The 24,333-nt window shown below is 40.7% G+C and overlaps 1 protein-coding gene across 1 annotated transcript in view; it reads right to left on the reverse strand.

The window, feature by feature from the left end:
• Nucleotides 1-24,333, reverse strand: part of rev3l (REV3 like, DNA directed polymerase zeta catalytic subunit) — an 86,594-nt gene that overhangs the window by 34,060 nt on the left and 28,201 nt on the right. The window contains exons 2-6 of the mRNA XM_014410346.4: nucleotides 8,577-8,766; nucleotides 8,071-8,145; nucleotides 3,789-3,949; nucleotides 815-947; nucleotides 528-622 (exon numbers count right to left, since the gene is read on the reverse strand). Of these exons, the coding sequence (XP_014265832.2) occupies nucleotides 528-622; nucleotides 815-947; nucleotides 3,789-3,949; nucleotides 8,071-8,145; nucleotides 8,577-8,766 (654 nt within the window). The remainder of the gene's footprint in view (nucleotides 1-527; nucleotides 623-814; nucleotides 948-3,788; nucleotides 3,950-8,070; nucleotides 8,146-8,576; nucleotides 8,767-24,333) is intronic.

The raw sequence follows: 24,333 nt of genomic DNA on the forward strand, positions 1-24,333 counted from the left end.
TTTCACTTTAAGACAGATTCTTTGTGTGGTTTAAGCTTGTTAGGTCCCATCTGATTTCAATGATAAAACTCAAAGCATCTTTACAGCCCAGATGGAAGGACTGCTTTTAAGACAACACAACGTTCAGCAAAACTGGCACCGCTCAGATTGTAAGTGCAAGAATGACCTCTCTTTCTTTCTTTCACACGCTAAAACAACAGATCCAGATGTGTGCGATTAAAACAAATCTTTCAGGAACAAAAGCTGCATCTGCTCTGGCACTACATTACTTTGCCAGATGACAGCATCTGTCTTTATTGTCCCTGGTTCGTTTTAACCCTCTATCCCATCCTCTGTACGTCTAGCTGCTCCCCTGTGATTGGACGGATTAGGTCAGATCCACGATGTTTGTATTTGGGGCTGATAACAGATTCGATGTGTGGCAGCCGTCAGAGCAGTCCATCACTCTTCTGTGCTTTAACTTGAATTTCACATTCCCCCACCCGTTGCTTTCTTAAGTTTGTGGCTGCAATACTGAGTGAACTTACTTTCGATTTCGAGGCGGTTGAGAACATCCACAGCAACAGCATCAACCTCCAGCTCACAGGTGCTCTGCCTCTCCACCTCATCCAGGACTAAAGAGCTACAGTCAGTGAACATAAAAAAAAAAAAAAAAAAAAAAAAAAAGGGGGGGGGGGGGAATAAATGAATAAAAACAAGCTACCATTTTGGTTTTCAATTATCTTTACGGAGAACTAATATCCACTGCAGCTCAGACATAAGCCAAAAACAGTGCATTCAGATTCTGCTTAGACTAAGATGTGGCGAGACTCGCCTGGGTATGGCGTTCCCCTCCCAGCGGACGAATGTGCCTCCTATGGTGCTGTCGTTGAGCTTGGACGTACAGGGAGCCTTCCAGGGGCTGATGCTCCTGAACGCCGATCCTTCTGGGTCTGCCTTCGCTTCATCTGTTAACCATATACAGAGATATACATAAGAGGCACATGAGAGGATCACAGTAACAGTATTTGGATAACCACAGGGTTTTCATTTCATGCAGATTGATTAACTGCTCAGTGCTGCCATTTCTTAGCAATTAAACTGCGATCCACACTGTTAGAGAATCTGAGGTATAATGAATCATGATTATCCTCCTTTCTTTAATGCAGCAAAGGTAAGCACAATAAAACATTGTTTTGTTACATGGAGAGTTCTTTTGGTACCTGTGACACTTTTTAATCTCAGTATTTAGGAGGCCAGAGTGTTCAAGTTGTTGAATGGACTTCAAAACACACTAAGGGTTTCATTTATCTTGAATTGGCCCATTTTACCAGCTCAGTCTATTATTATTCTGCTGCTTGATCCCAGATTAGGAACTTCCTTTCAAGTTGGACATTGAGGGGAGCAGAAAATGTAAACTGGTGTACCCATTATTGGAGCATTTTGGTTTCTTTGTTGTAAGGGGAACACTGGAGCCCTTTTCCATTGATTGCATCAGTGTAGAGGTGGATCAAACACGGGAACTGTGCTTTTGTTGGAGGACAGTCAGGCGTGAGGACTTCTATAAAAGAACTTTATTAAAAGAACAAGTGTGGAATTTCCTGTCTGGAGTCTTTAATGGCCTCACAAGTGAAGGTGGTCCTGCTGGGCGGGATGCTCTCTGGGAGTGTGGAGAGAGGTCTGATTGGGCACGACGACCAGAAGGCTGAGTTTAGGCCTAAACTCAGATCAAACAGAGTTGGCAATCAGGGGTTTTAGTGCCTACGAGGGGCAAGAGGAGTTGGGTAAGATTCACCAAAGATCTGAAGAGAAACCCCCAGCGTGACACTACCACTGTGAGGTCCAAGACACTGCTGAGCTTCAAGCCCACACACTACCACCTCTCTCCAGGGGTTACGTGAAGCAGATCAATACAGAGATATCAAGAGTTCAGCTCACTGTAGCACAAATCATAGATACATGTAGGTCCACAAGCTTTGGAGAATGACACATTTTTTTGGTTCTTCAGACTTTAGTTGTTTATATACCGCTTTGTATTTGATGACTAGATATTATTCAGCTCCTGCTCTCTTCCACAGTGTCTCTTCTGTCCCGTCTCCCTCCTCTCACCCCGAACCTGTTGCAGCAGATGACCGCTGTTTTGCAAGCCTGGTCACACCACAGGTTTCTTTTTGTTAAAAGGGAATTTTTCCTTCCCTTGCTGCCAACACAAATAGAGGGCTATAAAAATTAAGCTAATGAAATTTCTAAAGCTTGCAGTTCTTCTAATGACCACTAGAGACTGAGTCAATCCCCATAGACACCCATGTAAAGTTTTCAAACTTTACAGCATTAAAAGCTTTTGAGAAGCCAGTATAATATTTTATAATCTGGGTGAAAGCTGTAGCTAGCAGCCCTCTGTGCTTCATTTTTAATATGTGAAATTCTATTTCATTAGTCTGTTAGTTAGCAATAATTAGCACGTATGTGTGTCTCTGTGATGCACCTGTACATTTTATGGATGTAGCTTGATAAGATAACTAGCAGTAGCTGAAGACGTAGGTCACCACCTTGTCATCCAAATAGTCACTTCTGGCTCCCAAAATATATAAATAAAAAGATTTATGTTAAAAAAACCAAAATCATGGTGGCAGTGAAAATGCTCACCCCGAGTCGTCCGATGCAGACTGCAGAACCCAACAGGAAACTGGTTCTTATGTTATCTAAATTAAACAGCCACATCAGTCAGCTGTGTACTTCTCTGCTAAGCGGATAATGGCAAAAGTAAACTACAAACTTGATGGTAGCCGGTGAAGAAAAAGGAGGAAATACTGTTTTTCACATTGGTCAAACGCCACTTCATGTGTAAGAAGACACAAAGAAAGACAGAAGCAATGAACATCATTCAAACCTGTTGTAATTCTACAGGGTAAATGGTTTATTTTTATAGAGCTGCTTGCAGTGTGGCTAATATTAGATAAAGACAGCATGAAAAGTGTCTCCCATGTTTTGCTTGTTCACAGACTGTCACATCCAACTTCTGCTATGTATTCACCTTATAAATCAAACAGGAGCCAAAACCTAGAGCAGCTGCAGCAGGTGTCTAATCTGTTACTCTGTAGATGTGACACGGCTCCACAGGCTACAGGGAGCTCAGACAAATAAAGAGTCTGAGACTGCGGGCTACTGATCCCCAGTATCTGCTTGCCATTCCTGTCCTCATACTTTTCCACTTGTTACTTTCATATGGAGGTATGCGTCCTCTGTATTTCACCTTTGGCCATTAACGAAAGGAACAAGACAGAAAGAAAGACAAAGAGGTCAGAAAAAGAAAGTTCAGAGAGAAAGAGAGAGAAAAGAGCAAAGACCACAAGACAAAACGTGAAGGGAAACGTGAGGACAACATTAGGGATGAAAACAGAGAAAAAGACAACAGAGGCATCCTGAGGCTGAGGGGAGATCAAGACTAATTCAATATGACATAAGGCATGGCAACCCTTCCCTGGCCTGCTCTCATCCCTGCCGAGCAATGAGGGAACAATCAAGTAATGAGTAAAAAAAAAAAAAAAAAAAGGCACTGCCAACTGATAAAAAAAAAAAAAAAAAAGAGCAGCCTGTCCTGCATCCTAAAGTACACGAGGGTAAGTGTCAGATTAAATCTATGGGTTTTTCCAAGTATGAGGAAAATGTTTATCGGTCAGTACTACAATCAGATGCTAAAATTAGATTTTGATGACAAGGCACGAAGAAAAAACTGACAGAAAACTCAAACAAAAAAAGAGAAGAAGACAAGATCGGAAATCTGTGCTCTCCCTGTCCAAATCCCTTACCTTTTTTCTGGCTGCTTCGAAACTTGACAGCTGCCAGGTTAACCAGGTTCATGCCGTACAGGTTGTAGTCTATGAAAAGCTGCAGCAGGTAGGGGATGTGGCCCTCATGAGGCTGGTAACTCTTGTTCATCACGGCTCCGCTTTGCAGCAGCTCGCACACTCTGCAGCAAACACAGATTGCTCCATTTAAAATAAAAAGATACATGTGCCACTTGGTGTTTAAAGAAAAAACATTCAACCGCTTACACACAACTGAACAAATGCTCCCCCAGCTCGAGAGAAAGCGTTTTTGGTGGAGACCAGACACAACTGCGGTCTGCCTTGAAATCAAGGATTGCTACAAGTTGTATCTGATAAAGTTTTCTCAGCAAAGCTTAATCATTTTGTTCCTTTTTGCTCTGAGGGCATGCTCTGAGGATGAGAGAGAGATCACAGAGATGTCATACCACATTTTTATCAAGCTGCACAGCAGAGGCCAAAATGTCAAGGACTGGCTCATATCTACATTACCCCACTGTGAAATTAGGAATGTTTAACTACACAAGCTTCAGAAAATCAAGCACATTGATGTTTGAGACAGGCTCCAAGTACATGTAAAGTGGGGCTAGTAAATTCAGTTTCACTTAGGCCCAGAATTTTAGTTTATTGGCATGCTTTAATTTAATATAAAATGTCTACATCTTCATATACACTTTAGTCCACATACAGCCGCAAGAAAAGTTTAAATGTTTAGAAGTTTTACCATTCAGTCATACGAAGACAGAGAATTACTGATTTGTCTATACAAAGGCTTCCATACAGGCCCCTCTTACATAGTTTGAATATGACAACTACTGGAAATAATGGGTAGTTAATCTAATCAAACTTTACTTAATCAGTGAGTGAAACTCTTGAGATTTACAATCTCTTTTCCAAGAGTGTCCGGGGCTAACATCGGCAGCATTAACCTTGCATGTTTTCCAAAGGCAGGAGAAACAACAGTTCTTAGAGAAAATGGGGGAACATGCAGACTCCACATACAGGGAGTGCAGAATTATTAGGCAAATGAGTATTTTGTCCACATCATCCTCTTCATGCATGTTGTCTTACTCCAAGCTGTATAGGCTCGAAAGCCTACTACCAATTAAGCATATTAGGTGATGTGCATCTCTGTAATGAGAAGGGGTGTGGTCTAATGACATCAACACCCTATATCAGGTGTGCATAATTATTAGGCAACGTTCTTTCCTTTGGCAAAATGGGTCAAAAGAAGGACTTGACAGGCTCAGAAAAGTCAAAAATAGTGAGATATCTTGCAGAGGGATGCAGCAGTCTCAAAATTGCAAAGCTTCTGAAGCGTGATCATCGAACAATCAAGCGTTTCATTCAAAATAGTCAACAGGGTCGCAAGAAGCGTGTGGAAAAACCAAGGCGCAAAATAACTGCCCATGAACTGAGAAAAGTCAAGCGTGCAGCTGCCAAGATGCCACTTGCCACCAGTTTGGCCATATTTCAGAGCTGCAACATCACTGGAGTGCCCAAAAGCACAAGGTGTGCAATACTCAGAGACATGGCCAAGGTAAGAAAGGCTGAAAGACGACCACCACTGAACAAGACACACAAGCTGAAACGTCAAGACTGGGCCAAGAAATATCTCAAGACTGATTTTTCTAAGGTTTTATGGACTGATGAAATGAGAGTGAGTCTTGATGGGCCAGATGGATGGGCCCGTGGCTGGATTGGTAAAGGGCAGAGAGCTCCAGTCCGACTCAGACGCCAGCAAGGTGGAGGTGGAGTACTGGTTTGGGCTGGTATCATCAAAGATGAGCTTGTGGGGCCTTTTCGGGTTGAGGATGGAGTCAAGCTCAACTCCCAGTCCTACTGCCAGTTTCTGGAAGACACCTTCTTCAAGCGGTGGTACAGGAAGAAGTCTGCATCCTTCAAGAAAAACATGATTTTCATGCAGGACAATGCTCCATCACACGCGTCCAAGTACTCCACAGCGTGGCTGGCAAGAAAGGGTATAAAAGAAGAAAAACTAATGACATGGCCTCCTTGTTCACCTGATCTGAACCCCATTGAGAACCTGTGGTCCATCATCAAATGTGAGATTTACAAGGAGGGAAAACAGTACACCTCTCTGAACAGTGTCTGGGAGGCTGTGGTTGCTGCTGCACGCAATGTTGATGGTGAACAGATCAAAACACTGACAGAATCCATGGATGGCAGGCTTTTGAGTGTCCTTGCAAAGAAAGGTGGCTATATTGGTCGCTGATTTGTTTTTGTTTTGTTTTTGAATGTCAGAAATGTATATTTGTGAATGTGGAGATGTTATATTGTTTCACTGGTAAAAATAAATAATTGAAATGGGTATATATTTGTTTTTTGTTAAGTTGCCTAATAATTATGCACAGTAATAGTCACCTGCACACACAGATATCCCCTTAAAATAGCTAAAACTAAAAACAAACTAAAAACTACTTCCAAAAACATTCAGCTTTGATATTAATGAGTTTTTTGGGTTCATTGAGAACATGGTTGTTGTTCAATAATAAAATTATTCCTCAAAAATACAACTTGCCTAATAATTCTGCACTCCCTGTACAAAGACCCCAAGTGGGTTTGAACCCAGGATGAACGCTAAGCCAGTGGTTCCCAAACTTTTTTCGCTAGGCCCCTCTTTGTTTTACAAGAAAAATGCTCGCCCCCCCGCGCGTGAGCGCACACGCACGCACAAACACATCCTCCAACCACACACGCCCATATTTTGCTCCATTGCGGTTTATTTCACACCTCAAACATTTAGTAAACAATTAAGCAAATACAAGTAAACTGCAATAAATTACAGGTAGTAAGAAAATAAACTACTAACTCTTTTACGCTACGTCCGCACCTACACGGGTATTTTTGAAAACGCAGCTGTTTCTATGCGTTTGGACCTTTCGTCCACACGTAAACGGCGTTTCGAATCACCAAAAACTGAGATTTTTTAAAACTCCTTTTTTTGCGTTTACGTGTGGACGAGGAATACAGAGTTCGTCACGCAACGTTAAAGGTATGTGCCTTTTTTCACGTCACGCTGTGCGCCACGTTATTGTTTACATGACATGAATTGCAGAATGGCAGATAGAGACAAAATACTGTTAATCTGACTATCTTCAGGTTTTACACGCTTACACATGCAGTTACTGTCCCTCCATTTAGAAAGGCAGAGGCGTCATGGTGTAATTTGTTTTTTTTCCTGTGTAATAATATTCAACATTGCTATCAATACATTTTTCAAAAAATGTCTCTCTGTGCAAAATGGGTTTAAAAACAAAAACATAAACAGCTGTGGGATCCTGTTTGTCCGCGATTTGAACCGGGGGAACAAATCATGGCAGGATCAGCCTGATATTATTTATATCCCGCTGTAACTTTACTGTATAAAGAGCTAACATCTCCAAAATGTCAGGAGTAGTTAGTCATTACAACAAGTGTTTGTGAACTAAAAATCAAGAATGTGGGATACTGTTTGTCCCTGATTTGGAGAGCCCAGTGCGTGCTCTCGACGAAGGGAAAACCAATTCTGCAGGGGAGACCTACCTTGGCACTTGTGCAGGTGAAGCCAAAGGGCAGATATGCTTCACCATATTTTCTAGTCTTTGGCTTAGAATGAAGTTGGTTTGGAAACATATTCAGCAATGCTTCATCTCCTGCTTTGCGTTTGTGGAGGCGCCCCGTGCTAGCAGCGTCCAAGCGTTGTTTTTTGTCGTTGTTTTTTTCCCCCCTTTCATACCGCGCCGGCCCCACACTTTGGGAAGGTCTGGTATAGCCTAAATATATATATTCACATCCAAACATACATGTAATTACAAATAAAATTTGCAGTTTCACCTTAAAAAAAATTTATTTTGACATCTGGCAAAAATGCAACCAAACCTTAAACATACTTACACACATACAAGGCCAGTCTACTTTTCCACCTTCCTTCCTTCACCCCACCCCTCCCCTCCCAGCGATACATCATTCGTTCCTCCAGCCTGTCCCTCTCTCTCTAACAGAGTTACTCGCTCTCTGCCAAGCCTCAAATCAGTAGCTCCACTCACACTTTCAACACCAACACTGATCACTCTGGCAAATAATTCAGTCTTCCCGTGTGCTTTCATGCATGGACACACACTCAGCCAATCAATGAGTACAGCTGAATACGCAGCGATCGATTTCAGTTTAGTAAGGTGGCAGACTCGTGCGCACAGTGTGGCATTCAAACAACAGGAGGCTGGGATGATCTCTGCTCACATTAAACTGCTTCGATCCTTACCTCTTGACCATCTGAGGATTGTATAAATAGATCTTCATAAAGAGCTTCTCCTTGGCGTGATAACCATAGTAAGGCCTGAAAGAAAAGAAGAAAAAAAAAAAAAAAGGCATTCAATATGTAAACCTGCATCACATACACATGTTAAAGTAATGTATACATACACATATAGACAGGTCACAGAAAGTAAAGGTTCTCTGGTGCACAGTGGTGCTTGTCCATGCAGAGCTCTAAAAGCTAAAACCACAATCTTAAAGTGGACTCTGAACCTGACGAGAGTCTGAGTAACTGAATTAGCAATAATGTGACATGAAAACTTAGAATACGTATATCTGAAACTGAGTGTTTAGAGAAGTCTTAAGTCACAATTGTTGGCTCACACACCCTTTGTTGTTTCAGAAAGGCTGTGTTTAACAACAACCTTTACCAAAGTGTGCAGTCAAGCTGCTTTCTGAAGCAAATCTCAGCTCAGTTGTGTCGGTACAACACAGCAAACACAAGTTACTTACATGCCGGAGACCAGCACCACCTTGAAGACATGTTGGTTGTTGGAGGTGGGGTTTCCCATGGCGACGTTGAGGGCCCTGTCGATGCTGAAGGCCACTTGCCGCAGGTAGCGCTCTGGCTGCTGCCCATAGTTGTCGTACGGCACGTAGATGTAGGGGAACACACCGTGGAGGTGGAGACACGTCTTCTGGCCTGCAACGCAATAAGAAACTCTATTAAAGCAGGATTACAATTAATTATCATGTTTTCCAAGTCTCTTACATCGAAATGCACATCAGACTATAATGTAAGCTGCTGATCATTAGAAATACGTTCTGTACAGCTCATATCTCTTCTGGGAATCCGAAGATCAGTGTCCAATCAGTGCCAGCGCTCAATTGTGGTGATGGTGTTTATGCAAGCTCTTATTCTTAGCAGTTGCACTGCTTCATTACAGCTGATAATTGTATCATTTAAGAAAATGTTGGGATAAAACCAAAGACAGTATAAAACTTGGACAAAGCTTCTAGCAAAAAAAAAAAATTAAGCCAATGTGGAATTGCCTTAAATCTCCTATCTGAAGGCCACCAGACAGTGAGAGCTGTGGTTGTAAAAACACTTCCAGTAATATTGGAGTCTAAGGGAAAACAGCTTTCAGTACTGACATATGTAAACATTTTCCTTGTCAGTTTATTAAATCCAGCTAATTAGCTGAAAAACTCCACAGAAAAAGACAGGAAAAGTGTGGGAGGAGTGCAGCACAGAGGTCGATGTGAAGTTAGGAATACTGCAGCTCTGCGCCGGCTGACCCAACGGTGTGACACAACGCTGCTCCATCATTGACAAGCACACTGAAGTTATCAGAGGTGATCTGTACTGCAGATGCTCCGATTCATTCTCTCGCTGCGATTATCAGCCTGGGCCAGAGCTTTTATCTGCTGTCTTAAGCCTCACGTAGAGAATAAGAACAGCAGTGTGAAAATTAACTTACAACGAAGGCAGAGGGTGGTAAGGCTCATCCATGCCAAGCCTCTTTCTGTCTGCTTATCTTGCATCACTGACAGGCTGACAGGCAGTTGGACAGGAGGAGGCAGCATTGAGCAAGAGCTTGACTCTTGCCCAGACGTGTCTGCACATGCCCAGAGACTTCCCCACAATCATCACAGGGAGAACAGAGGAGAGTGAAAAGGGGAGCTTCTGGCATTCTTCCTCTACCCCACACACATATACCCACAGCTTGCCAAGTCTCCATCCTCATTCTGTGTTTGACAGATGCTGTGTATGATGCAGTGCCGCAGTCCTCGGGGCACCATTGTCGAGACCCCCCAAGATGGCACCTCAAAAAAAAAAAAAAAAAAAAAGCAAAAGAAATATTCCCAGCATTTTCTGCACCAAGATACATGTCAGGGCATCTGAACAGGAAAGGGAGGGTGATGCAAGATGGAACGTGGTGCTGAAAGACAATGAGATCCTCAGAACATGCCAGAATCAGGCATCTACTGTGCTGGAGCTCATACAAGCAGAGCTACTCATAGTGACAGGAGATATGGATGTGTTTACAATGATGCTTGTAAGCCCGCACTGTTTCCCATTAACAATGATTAGATACGCAACAATTATTGGATTTATCAATTACTTGATTGCTAGAAATACTTAAACAAAACTGTGCCTGTGAGGCACTGATTGTCAAAGTCTTTTCGTAAGCAGAAAGTCAAACAGCTGATTTTGGACTGTACATTACTGCTCTTTATTAGGCAAAGCAAAAAATTTGAAAAACGTTTGTTTGAAGGACATGGCGGTGAGCTGGTATGACATGGGCATTGTCAAACTGGAACACTGTCTACAAATAATGCATCGGCCGAAATGGCAATAATGTAGAAAAATAAATAATTCTTCAACATTTGAAATGATGTCAATATTATAAAAAATAAACAGTTGTTTGTATTTCTTTCTTTCTTTTTTTTTTTTTTAAGGAGAGTAAGTAAGTAAGTAAGTAAAATTTATTTATATAGCACATTTCACAGATAAAAATCACAAAGTGCTTTACAGTAAGATCAGACATACAAGTAAAAATTAATTAAATTAATTAAAAGCCCGTTTGTATAAAAATGTCTTCAGCTGCTTTTTAAAGGAGTCAGTAGAGTCTAGACAGCGTAAAGACAACGGCAGAGAGTTCCACAGCCTAGGTGCCAGTGCCTGAAAAGCTCGATCCCCACATGTTTTAAATCTAGCGCTTACTTTTGGGATTACCCTGTAATAATCCAAGTGCTAGAACTGCAGTTTGTGTCATGGCTGTTTGAGAATCGATCAAAGACTCCCATATTAAATGCCATTAAGTCCATCTTTTATATAAAGTATATGCTCGGCGCTAACTCTGTACTTATATTCAGGTGATTCTGTCAGCTACCTTAAGTAGAAGTGAAAAGGACATGGAGCAAATATTTGTATATATGAGACGTGAGCATAACACAGGAAGACATAAAGAAGTCACTGATTCCACAGATCACCATGATCACGGTTAGAATCGTAATAACAAATTTTTATGATCTTGAAACTCAAAATAAAAAGGGAAAAAAAAAAAAAAAAAAAAAAAAGGAGAAGCAAAATTATATTTTCATCCAAGGAATGAAAATTTCACTGAATAAGACAATCAGCTGATCACTAGTGAAAATGTGGATTGGTGGCTCGTGGCATGCAGACTGTGAGATCGGGAAGTCCCAGTCTTGTTTGTACCATGTGTTTGTGTGTCTACACTAAACACTGCTAAGGTTTGTGTAAGTGTGCCTACTCTGGAGTCACAAAGGCTGGCGACCACTTCTGCGCCGAGGGAGTGGTGAGAGCGGCGTGTCTGTCCTCAGCCTGCCGAGTCAACATGGAGTCTCTCACACACACACACACACACACACACACACACACACACACACACACAGTCTCTGTATAAGCAGCCAATGCCGACTTTTGCTGCAGTTGCTAGGCAACGGTGGCAGCAAAGCAAAAGCCCCTGACGGGCAGCAGGGGAGATAAACAAGTGATTCTTTCCACCCAGCTGGTCAGGCCACAGAAAGAGACAGAAGGAGAAGGAGTGAGAGTGTGTCTAAAAAAGCAGAAAGAGAAGAGCTGACAGGCATGAGGTGTGTGTCTGCATGAGAGGAAAGAGGGGGGGGACAAACACCAGGAAAATAAAAAAAACAAAAAAGAATAAAATGAAACAGAAGGACAGAAACTAAGATGAGAAACAAAAAATGTATTTGTCAATGGAAAATTGTACGAATTTACGATAACGATATAACTGACGATATAATTGACACTAGACAAAATACTTTACAACTCCACAACTTTATTAGTGCAAAAAACCCATCAATGTATTTTCACTTAAACAAGCAGCTGTTTTTTATGTGCATTAAAGTTATATAAAAATGTAACAGTGCAAATGCAAAATTCTTGCTGACAGTTTAACCAAAAGGCATTTCCAGTGGAAATTGGCCGACATATCTTCAGCATAACCATGTATAATATCCACAAAACTTAAAAAGAGGTTATACACACAATACGGTAATATTATGTTGAAGCACAGTATGTATCACTCCGCAAGGCTCCTCCTTATGATAGCCGTAATGCTCTGACAATCCATCAAGCGGTGCGGGTTTGTAGCTTAGCAAAGTCGTACTACAACATTTGCCAGATTTTCGAGTGCCATGTACCCCATAAAATAGTTTCAAGGTCAGTAAACAACCAGAATTCCTACATAAGGCACACGGGATTATAAAGGGCACTGTCGATTTTCAGAAAAATCAAAGGATTGATTTTAGGTGCACTGTATTTTCCAAAAAACACGGTAATAACGACGGCCCGCTAGCATGCTCAACCAAAAATAGTGCTTTGTTGTGTATCTGACGGACGAAAGCCAAACCAGTTCCACACCACTGAAGTTTTCGCATTTTTACAAACCAATTCTGGTTCATCCGTTTCATTCAACGATCCGCTTTCGCCCTTCTAATTCTTCGTCGCCACCGTGCTTTTCCCGCCATGTGCGTATGAAAACAAAGGCACTGCGCATGCGCGTTTTACCCATATTCTATCGCGATATTTCATTTTCGTATTGTTGCCCAACATTATACCGGTATTACCGTGAACGGTATGATACGGCCCAGCCCTAATTAGAAGTGCAGGTTTTCAGGAGCTGAAGAAAAATAAGAACAACAGGAAGTAGAGGGAGTGGGGACTGAGCAGGGTTTCAAAGAGGAAAAACATCTGACTCCTTTGTGCATTTAACTAAGAACTTTTTCTTCCTCGATCCATCCTGTTAAGCTGAGGTAAATTTCTGCAGACATACTGTCGGTACATTGAAGTGCTCATCCAATTAAGGCATCAGAAAGAACAAAACCTGCGCACGGCTAATCTACATCTGTCAATCAGGCATCACAAAAATCACTTCATCCTCAGGATTCACCACACTTTTTCTCTGATTTCCATAAAATAAGAAAGTGCTCTGGCTTAATTCCAATGTAAATTGTTCTTTCTGACATTGCTTCTATCTGCAAAGGCAAGCCACGAAGAGAACAAGAGAAGAAGGAAGAGTTTGTAGTTTTCCAGGTGCCTGAACATCTTTCATTACACTTCCCACATTACAGAGACAAACAGTCTGTCTTTCTGTCATATCTGACTTATTCATTTTTCTCCCGATAAACACAGCTGCTGTTTTTAATGGACACCTGATTCCTCCCACTCAGGCCAGCCTGTGAAGAAGAGCTCGTCTAGGCTTGTTAGCTTTGAAATGTCAGAAAAATATTTGTGTTAACCTCAAGATGAAAGAGCCTGACGTGACCAAACCCCAAAGGTATACAACCTGATATACTGAAAAGATAGAAAAATGATGAAGTTTGTTTTCATTACTGGTGAAGTGACAGCTCCCACACATCTCAGCTGTTCCCAGCCAAATGTGCCGTTTCCCATCTCCCTTCCTGCTGAGGAATTGTGAATGAGAACAGTAGGGAGGGAGGGGCTGTGACAGCTCTTGGGTGTTATCTTTGGGGCAGGAGTGCTGAGACAGTGAGACAGCACTCTGCCAATGGCCTTCCTCCACTCGAGCTCTTCTCCCCCTCCTCCAACCTCCTTGTGGTAACTGAAGCTCTATGACTCAGCACTGGCACAGAAGCCCCAGACTACTGCTGGGACAGTAAAATGACTACCAAGCAGTTCAGCTATAAAAACCAGCCAGTAAGTGAGTCTGAGACAGCGGAGCAGCCAAGTGTTGTTAACCACCCTGGGACAAAGACAGACAGATATTCTAACAAATAAAAAGACAGCGCTATGTGCTATTAATTTTTATTATTTTTTTTACTATTTTGGTTTATTGTTTATAAAGGATTCAAGCAACAAGCTCCCTATGGAGAAGTTAAAGTAGATAATTTATAAGTTGTGACAAAAAATGGTTTAAGGCTTTGTTCACAATACCATTTAAACGTTTCCACACATGAACTCCAGAAAATGTCAGGACCACAGAGAGCAACCTCCAGGGTTAAAAAAGAAAAACGACGTGCCAAAACCTGCAGTTCCTTGTGTGGCCACTAGAGACTGGCTCCAAAAGAGTAAGTGCCCCTAGACATTCATTTTAAAATGCTGTGTTTATAGCCTGGTAAAAAAATAAATAAATAAATGAAAACAGGTCCTGTAATGTCATTGACATTAGCAGTGAAATGGGGGGTTTGAAGTACTAATGCTTGTTGCTGTATATAGGAACTTGCTGGTAGGGCTGCTCAATTAATCGAATTTGAATCACAATTACGATCTGGGCTTTCAATGATCATTAAAAATGACTGAGCCGATTATTAGCCCCTCCCTCGTGCTTTACTCTCGCGCTGCTCCGTGTGGCAAATCGAGCGCACCTCTCTGCATTTCGAACAGCGTCACAACAATTAAGAAGAGGACCCGAGGGAAGCTCGGAAAGCTAAGCAGAAGTTATGTGGAGAGGAGAGTGACTGCCGTTGGTGGTGTGGAAACATTATGGGTTCGCGGAGTCAGACGTGGATCAAGTAGACACAGTGTGTAAACTTTGCTACGGTGTAGCTGCACCAGAGCAACACTGCAAAGTTCACTAAACATAGATGTTTACATTTTTCATTTATTTCTTATATTGCAAACATTTGCACTGCTATCAGTATTTGCACACTATTTTATATTATTTTTTAAAGTCATTATCCAATACATTGTTATTGTTAACCCTTTAAAGCCGGTCAGAGCTGCACGCTCCGTTTTGTGTAACTATTTTTAAATCCCTATAGAACCGGAACCGTGTAAGCTAGCGCAATAATTTTTTTTGCATATGAAACCAGAGGAGTTGTACTTGCATCTCATGCCATCAGCTTGTCCTCGGTCACGGTTTCCTTCCACATAAAGCTTTGCAAAAATTGCATAAAAAGCGCTTGCAGGAACAAAAACATAATATTCCAGAAACACGCTTTGCCGATCTGATCAGCTGTTTGTAACACTTCCCACACTGAAACAGACGTCAGCGCGAACTATCGCATGTCCGCCATTTTCACGGAAAATAGTTTTTTACTTGTAGGCCTTAAAAGCCTATACTGGTGTTTTTATAAGTCATGTTTGACTTTTCTGAATAGTTTCTGGGATGCTTAGAACTCGAATTGCACTGCTGGAAATAGTTTATTTTGATGCACGTGCTGTTTTCTTTGCAAATTTGCATCATAGGATTGTTTTTTTTTTCCTGCAGTATATAAAAATTGCTGCATCTCCAAAATAAAACTATGAAGACACTCAAAATAAATTTCCTGTTGTTGTAAACTATTTTTTGCAACTTTTTTGTATTTAAAGTTTTGAGGGATAAACCTCTTAAAATTTCTCCAAGTAGAAGTATATGTAAAAAAACAAAAACGATTTTCAATTTTTTTGTAGTTTATTGCACTTTTTTTGCAATTAATGTAGTTACTATGGACTTAATGCATACATATTAAAATATGGGCTATAATAGTTGTATTGATGTATAGCAACTTGAAATGCTCCCACAAATTGCACTACAACATGTAAAAAAATAATATAAGCTCTGGCGGACTTGGTTCTATGGTAGGTCTTAAAGGGTTAAATAAATATCGTCAAATAATCGAGATCTCAATTTCAGTGAAAATAATCGTGATTATAATTTTTGCCATAATCGAGCAGCCCGACTTGCTGGTTAAAGAACATTTAATGATCAGTTACATGGATCTCATATCTAGAGCCCACAGCTCTAGCTCTAACAGGGTTAACTGATGGCACGACCATAGCTGGACTGGCCATCGGGCATACCGGGCATTTGCTCGGTGGGCCGATGGTGAATTTTCATTTTTATGGGCCAATGTTTTTTGTTTTTTTTTTTGTAACGGTATAAACAATGAAAGGTGGTGGATTGGCCAGATGCTGGCTGATGTCTAAAAATAACTCAGTTGTTTGGTGGTGGTTATGGCGGAGCTTCCACAGATTCAGTAACATTAGTAAGTGGTGGAGGCCAGCAGGTGGATGAGGGAAAGGGGAGGCAGGAGGAGGAAAGACCCGAGGCGGGGCCGGTCCGAGTGTCAGGTGAACTGAACTTCAGGTAAGAATTTATGACCTGCAGTCTAAACTAACCAAGTTTAGGTGGAGTTTATTTTCGTTGTGCTAACTTTTTATAGTCAGTTACAATAACTCGTACTGCGTACTAGATAGCATGACGGAGTTTCTATACAGCTGGGTGGGTGCTATGATTTTACTGATAGTGAACTTTATTTTATTCATAAGGTTAATTATTAGAGTTGCCAACCGTCCCGTAAAAACGGAATCGTCCCATATTCAGAGAAAATATTACACGTTTCGTATTGAGCTGAAAAGAAACACGATTTGTCCCGTACTTCAGCTAGAATAGAAAAAAAAAAAAAAAAAAGACAAAGCTGGACTTATTCTGTCGTTACGCTGCAGCTGCCTCTTCTTCTCTCATTCTCCCCCTCTCTCTCCTGTTGCTACTTCAATCATGAAACTGATCAATGATCAGCTGATCGGCTTTTCTCTCGTTTGTTTATCGCTCACTTTGCGCCAGAAAGCGGAAACCAGCGGATGTCGCGCTAAACAACAGCAGCACGTTTAAGCTTGATCAGCTGTTGTTAGAATTTATTTAATATTAATTTCTACTATCAGCTGATGTTTGCTGGAGCCACAGCTGCAAAAAAGCTGCTGGTCATGATATGGTTTGGTTATCTGGTGAGAGGGAAACATGAAGATGAAACCAGGAGATGTCCTTACTGAATCATCAGAGCTGAACAGGTGACGGGGAAACAGGTTTACCTTTTAGGTGACATGAATGAGGTGAAGGGAAGTTATGAACTGTTTCTGAGAGACAAATAACCCCAGGATCCTTTTTTAGGTAGCTGACAGCTGGTAACTGTGCAGGGGCGGGTCTAGCAAAGTTTTGCCAGGGAGGAAAGGGGGGGGGGGGGGGGGGGGGGGCACAAAAAATACTTTATTTTCATTTAATTATCCACCTGCTCATTAAAGATTTCTGGTTTGATTAGAAAAGAAAACATTGGTCCACACACCTGAAATTCCCAAAAATGCATTGTGAATTCTGTCTCGACTCTTCGGATGTATCCGTGTATTTCCACGGTGCTGATGCTGTGCTGAGCGGAAAGCTCCTGAAGCTTTTGAGGTGTCGGAATGTGGAAAGCTAACAACGTCCCCCTCACCAGTAGACTAAATTATTTTTAGCCAATTACAAGTTGAATCTGGTAGTTGGGGTTGTTAGCTAAGATACCATCATTAAGAAGCGGCACAACTAATATGTCTATGCGAGCTGATTTGCGATGTACACTGCTGGCGTGGCCATTTTTTTTTTTTTTTTTAATGCACCGTCTCAGATTAATTCACTGCGTGTCGTGCTCAGGGCATTTTGGCTAAAGACCGGCCCACCAGGTATTAAAGCCATAAAGCCTTTGAATGAAAACAAACACTGTTGTGACAGTGATGTACAATCTTGTTGGTATATGTATGATTTCTATACATTTTATGTCAGATAAAAACTTTGTTTGTAAGCTTCAGAAAATTATTTAACAAAAGCCAGACATTTTAAGTTAATGCAACATTGAAGCAGCTGGAATCCATAGCTGTGCGTGTTCATGGAGCTTGCATTTTCACATCACTACCTGACAAGTTTGACTGTCTTCAGAACATTGCAGAGGCCTTATTGACAGTATTTGGCTCTACACATCTGTGTGAGCAGATTTTCTCTCACATGAAGAGTTTCCTCAGGTAGCCGTCTGAATGCTGGACCAGAGATCAGATTAACATGTGTATTAACAAACATGCCATATTGGCTCAGTTTATTTTTCTTATCATTGTTGTGAGGAGACCATAAATAGCATTTGCATTTTCTGTTGTACAGTTCATTTGCTGTTATGGAGTTCTTGTTATGGATAAAAAGTGTATTTTTTTTGTTTCAAAATAGCTGATAACTATTCGCTGATAGCTGCCAACATCTGCAAACAAATATAATTCTATAAAGTCGTTCTATATAGTGTGTAACTCTTCATATAGAGCGTTATTAAATTTATTGCTAATGCAATCATATGGCAAACTGACTTCTGAGGAAATTTTAGATGGCACTTGCCATCAGAAAGGTTGCCTACCCCTGGCTTAAAACAACAAACAATGCTTGTTATGGCGTTTTAAAGCATCAAATTTCCCTCCCTTGTTACAACCATCATATCTTTAAGCTCCAAATACACAGTGTCTGCTGCAGCAGAGAAGCAAAAAGACACTTAATAATAATAATAATAATAATAATAATAATAATAATAATAATAATAATAATAATAATAATATCATCATCCTCTATGAAAGGTGAGCTTTGCTGAGTACAGGTCCCATTTTCCAGGAACTCCCCGGGGAGCTCACTTGTCTTTGCCTTGGTGGCATCAGCCATTTTAGCAAACCTGGTTTTCCATTTTAAGATAAAACCTCTTCTCACCCATACTCTGGTATTCGTCTCCTTTTTTATGTTGCGGCTTTGAGCCGGGTCGTCACACACATATACATTTATACACCTGAAAGCTCTCTACAACCCAGTTATGTTTAAATCCATAAAAAAAATAAAATAGTCATATTCAAAACATTGCTCTAAGTTATGTCACGAGAATGTCAATCCTTTCCCCCCCTTCCCTCTCCTACCCAGTTTGCGGGTACAGCTAGCCTCCTGCTGTAATTAAACAGTCAGCTGCCACCGGGAGGAGTGGAAGAAGACGTTAATAAAAGCACTGCTAGTATTAATTAAAAAGGCCCAATGAGAACTGTGTGAAATCTAGGACTGAGTAGCCACTCCCACTGCCTGCATAGAAAATGTCAGAACAGCAGAATACGATGGAGGAAGAAGATTATGACAGACAAAATAGTGATGATAATTCCCACGCCTTTAGGAACTTTAATCGAGGTGCATCTGTGCAACGGTTTTTACCTAAACCTGACAACAGGGTACGTGAGGGCAAAGCACACACGCAGTCTTGAGAGAATTAAAAATAAACAGAATAAAACGCAAGTTAATCTGATGCACACAAACATGTTGGCAGAGTCACCCTCTGGCTCACTGAGCAGCCTGGCAGAGTGCCAAACAAATGAGACAGAGGTAGAGGAGGTGTGTGGAAGGAAAGGACAGAACCAAGCAAAGCAAGTCTGTGGTACAAAGGACACTTACTGCTTAATGCTGGGTCTAAAAATGTGCTGTGAATGGCTTTGTTTTTATTTGGAAGAAGGACATTTTGAGAAAGAGACCGATCATAACAAGAGTCCAAAAAGAAGACTGAGAAAGATTGTGAAGACAAGTATGACCAGTTTACTCTTTGCTACGCAGGTGTCTTGTAAAAGAAAGACCAACAAAGAGGAATGTAGATTCCTTGTCAGAAAGATGAAGCCAATGCGCTCGTGCTGCAAGTGTTCATTCTCAGCCCCCAGTTTTAAACAAAAACAATGATAACACAGCAGCGGTGATGACGCTGGCACAGTTTAATGTGGAGTCGGAGCCGTTACTGTTACTGAAACTGTGAGCTCAGGTTGAGTGAAAGAAACTATTAGGGTTCAAAACAGCAACACTGTTCCATTAAAACATTTATTGGGAAAAAGCTAGGAGGATTTTTACATCAAAGCATGGGAAGAAAAGCAAACTTCGTAGCTGCTCCATCCATCACACTTTGTTTTACACAGACTCATACTAATCATGCTACCACTAGAATTCCTACTATAGAAGATTAAATGGTTCCACCAATCAGGGAATCACCACGTCGTATGCGTTCAAGTTACTGAACCCCCATTCTCTGACAGAAAGTCAATTTCACTTTCTGACAAAAAGTAGCTGCTGTTATAATAACTTTGATTTCCTGTAAATGGCTGCTTCCAAAGAGCACTTCCTGATATAGCTCCACTTTGTAAGATTTCATGAGTTGCAGACATGAATGCACTCACACATCTCCATCAAACTGCAGAAATGGCTTAAGCAATCCAATTTTAATATTTCTGGAGGACAACAATGATGCAGAAGCAGCTGCACATGAACAGAGTCACCCAGACATAGATGATCGACAACCTGCTGGGACACTGTGGTTGCTAGGGAAAACTAGTTCGTGAGTAGTTGCCGTTCAAATTAAAAACTCAATAGGATTTATTATATGGAGTTTCATCTATTGAGGATGCCCTCTTACAGTTGATTTTACATCCAAGAGGTTTTGTATCTGGCATTGTTCATTGTGGCATGGTTTACAGAATTTGTGTTGCCTGAATATTTTTTCAATTCATTCTTTCTGTTGTGACTGAAATTTACATCTTAAAACCATTTATACTCAGATGGAACAGTTTGATCTTGAACAGGGCCTGTTATATAAGACTAAATGTTTAATAAGGTTCATGGTTGGTAGAGACCACGGGTTGGTTTTGAAGTTTTCAGCTGCTCCTTCTTAAAAAGGATAATCATATGCCCAGCTAGTTCATTGTTTTGAGTAAGGGAGTGGTGACTTGTGGGTTTAAATGTTTTCATGTGTTAATGTTTCTTTGTTTTGCCCTATTAGTGGTTGCCATGGGCTCAGTACAGCAAACTCCCTCTTACTTTTTGTACTGATCTGATACAAATGACATATGGAACAAACAAATTTATTAAATATGGTTAACATATAAATCACAAGCTAAAATGAAGTAATTTTAGAGATTAAAATAGCTTCCTGCTTAAAACCTATGTTAAAAACAGCTATTTGACAGAAGAGATGACTGAGTAAATTGCAACATACAATAACTATTTTTCTAGAGTGATCTGGCAACATGGGATGCTAATAATGCTTGTCATGAGGCCTTGACTGTGGTGATAGAGGTGGGTCTAGTGGCTATACAACTTAGTGACCAAGAGCATAGAATACCCCTGTACGCCGGCGACAGTTTTTCCTAACAAACTTAAAATTTAAAGTCTTAAAATTACCCTTGATAGTAAAATATTTATCCCAGGGACCTAGGAGCATTGATTTGTGAGGTCAGGGAGACATCAGACAGATGACTGCCTACATCAATGTATAATCATGTGGGTCAGAGCTACTACAAATCTTCCAGTAAAACTGTTCTTATATTCTGTTTTTATATTCTTTATATTATACACTCAAAGGAAAAATGGGAAACCTTGTCCTTAGAAAATACTTTCGACATATGGTACAAAGTGGCATATTAAAGCTACTTCCTCCATATCATCTTACTACCCTATATGCTGTAATGAATCCTTTAGGGCTGGAAGGACAGATTGTGGCTTCAAAATCTGGGTGGCATTGGGTGACAAACATTTTCTCAAGTATCTGCAATTAAAAATGTCAAATTCTTAAAATACAGACGTATAGCATCTAATATCTGAGCTATCACTATCCCACCTTGAAAACCTTATTGTTGATAAGGAAATTTAGATTTCTTTAGTTTATACAGCATTGCTGTTGCATGAGAGCAAATCCACTATTGACATGTTAGAAGCACAGAGAAAGGATGTTCAAGCAAATACAGATGAAAAGAAGTGAGGAAAGGCATGCCTAAAAGTCCCAAAACAAAAACAATCAATCCATACAATAATGAAGATGTTAAAATACAAACGGTGATGAGGACCTATATCACCCCAACCAAGTTTAACTGATGGTCTCCTGATATTTGTGACACATGTATCAAGTGTTTGGAGGGAAAACAGCACTATTTCAACAATATTGGAAAACTTTTCAAATTATGTCAGACATGCTAAATCTAGAGATTCCTTATCAAGCAAAAATGCATGTATTGGCATCTACCCCAAAAAGGTACTTTTGTTTGTGTTTTAATATCTCTTGTACATTCAGGTTTTTCCACTTAATTGTACATTTTATTGTCAATTGGGGTCCATTTGCAATGTTTAAAATAAAAACAAAAACAGTATAGGTTGCAATACATATAGACATAACAGTAAGAAAGACAGACTGCCTGTACCTGTAACTACAGTGACTACCTATACCATAGCTACATCAAAACATATATTTGTCAACCCAATATGTTTTTTTTCCAGGAACTTTCCTTTCTCATATGCTGGAAATATCAGAAAAACACAAACAGCCTCTACACCCACACATAAATTCTTCTACAATATTAGATTGTTTGTGCCTTACCCCCACAAAATGAATAAATATATTTAGTTCGACACAGAAATAGCCACTATGCATGACAAACATAGCCAAACAATGACTTCTTAGTCAGTATAGCAGCCCTGACTAGGGATGGGTACTGGTACCGGTTCTGACATAAACGGTAGTAACCAGACCGAAAAGCAGCGCACATTTTTTTTCTTGAGATGTCATACACTTTGGATTCTAGCCAATTATTTTACCTTTCCAAGGATAGTAGGCGGACCCACCCAGGTACGTACATTCTTTTAGAGCAGAGCTACAGATTAAAAACGCCCAAGACGGAGCGCTCAAAAGTCTGGCTGTACTTCACAGCAAAAGATGCAAACTCAGCAGCCTGCAACAAGTGCTTTAAGGTGATACTGTGCAAAGGAGGTAACACCTCGAATCTGATGAAACACCTGGCAACGCATAGCGCTTTTTTTAAGCCGAGAAATGCACCGTATTTTATAGCTTGCTGCAAGACCAAGCACCGAGCACATCTACTGCGGGTGTGGTGCCTGTTATCGGACCCAGAGTTAGCAACATCCCCCAAGAACTCGGAGAGTAGAGTCCTGGCCCCTAGCCCTGCCAGTGCAGCAGAAATGATGACGCATGATGACGGCAGCAGCAGCTGTTCTTCTCTGCGTGAGTAGCTTAATGTTGTTCGTGTGTAATTTATGTTGAGTAGGCTAACCACGTTATTACATTAATGCATGTAAGGTGAACTAGCAAACACCGTCGTAGTTACATGCGGCTGTCTTCTTGTGTGATAGAGTGATACCATATATGCCCTATAGCTGCAAAAAAGGCTAACATTGTTATCTTTTTACAAGAAAAACAGCCAAACATGAGAGGTTTTAGGACAAAGTTTGTGTTTTCCATTGTTTAAGCACCGGTTCCAACCAAAGGAGGTATGTTGTATCAACAGAAAAGGCTAACTTGGTTATCATTTTGCAGAAAAAAAAGAATTCTAAAAATAAAAACATAAGAGGTTTTTGGACAACGTTTGTGTTCTCCATTCTTTAAGCGCCGGTTCAAGCACCGCTTAAGCACCGGCACCGTTTCAAAAGTACGAGTTTGGCATCGGTATCGGATAAAACCTAAACGATACCCATCCCTAGCCCTGACACCAACTTTCATGGTCACTGCCATTGTTCTAATCAATTAACAGCTGTCATTAAGTGTAGTTATGCCCCTGTATGATGTTGGGGGTCATTCTGAATTGATTCCAGGAAACATTAGTGGAGCACAGCACCTATACTGCGATGCTTTAAATAAGCCTTTGTGTAAATTCACTGAGGAATAGTGAAATATCAGTCAAATATGCACACAGCCACACAGTGTAGCTTGATGCTAGGGGTGTGTGTGTAGGAGGAGAGCAATAAGAGGAAGGGGAGTGAACAGAGGAGGGTGACGACCTGCTAAATCACAGCCTTTCTAATAGATTCATTCGCAATCTTGTGCTCCTTAAATTAACTCCTGGAGAGAACAGAGGGGATGTATTACACAGATGAGCAGCAGCGCCATGTCCCCGATAATTCCCCAATATAAACTTTCACATGATATAAAAAATGTCATATTTTTTGTGTTAAAACTGTGTGTTAAAACTCCTGAGTACACAAATAAGGCCAGGCATGTCTGAAAACAAGATTTGCTTGTAAGCCTCTGATCATTATTTAGTATCTAAAAACAAACAAACAAAAAAACTTCAAAAACCTCCAAAGCAACACAGTACTTGGCAAAATATGCAAACATGTTGATGTGTTTCAAACTCTTTCTATAGTTTAATGTAGGCTCTTTCTAGAAACACACTGGAAAGGTAAATGAAGACAACTGCCAAGAACAAAGAACGGCCGCACACTGAAAAGATCTGTCAAAGGGATGTGGTTTATCGATTACAATGTTTCCTTTTTATCTTATCTTCATTAAGTAACAAAGAGACACACATATCAAGAAATTTAACACAGGAGTCGATGCTGAGTCAAAACAGTTTGCCACATACTAAACAAATACTTATAGTACAGCAAGGATCGGAAATGTTGGGATTTTATCTGCACTGCGACCACGGCTGATGTTGCGTACTGATACCAAGACTTTTTGTATTCGTACTGATGGTATTTTG

This window comes from Maylandia zebra, linkage group LG15, assembly GCF_041146795.1.
Source record: "Maylandia zebra isolate NMK-2024a linkage group LG15, Mzebra_GT3a, whole genome shotgun sequence".
Classification (NCBI taxonomy): Eukaryota; Metazoa; Chordata; class Actinopteri; order Cichliformes; family Cichlidae; genus Maylandia; species Maylandia zebra.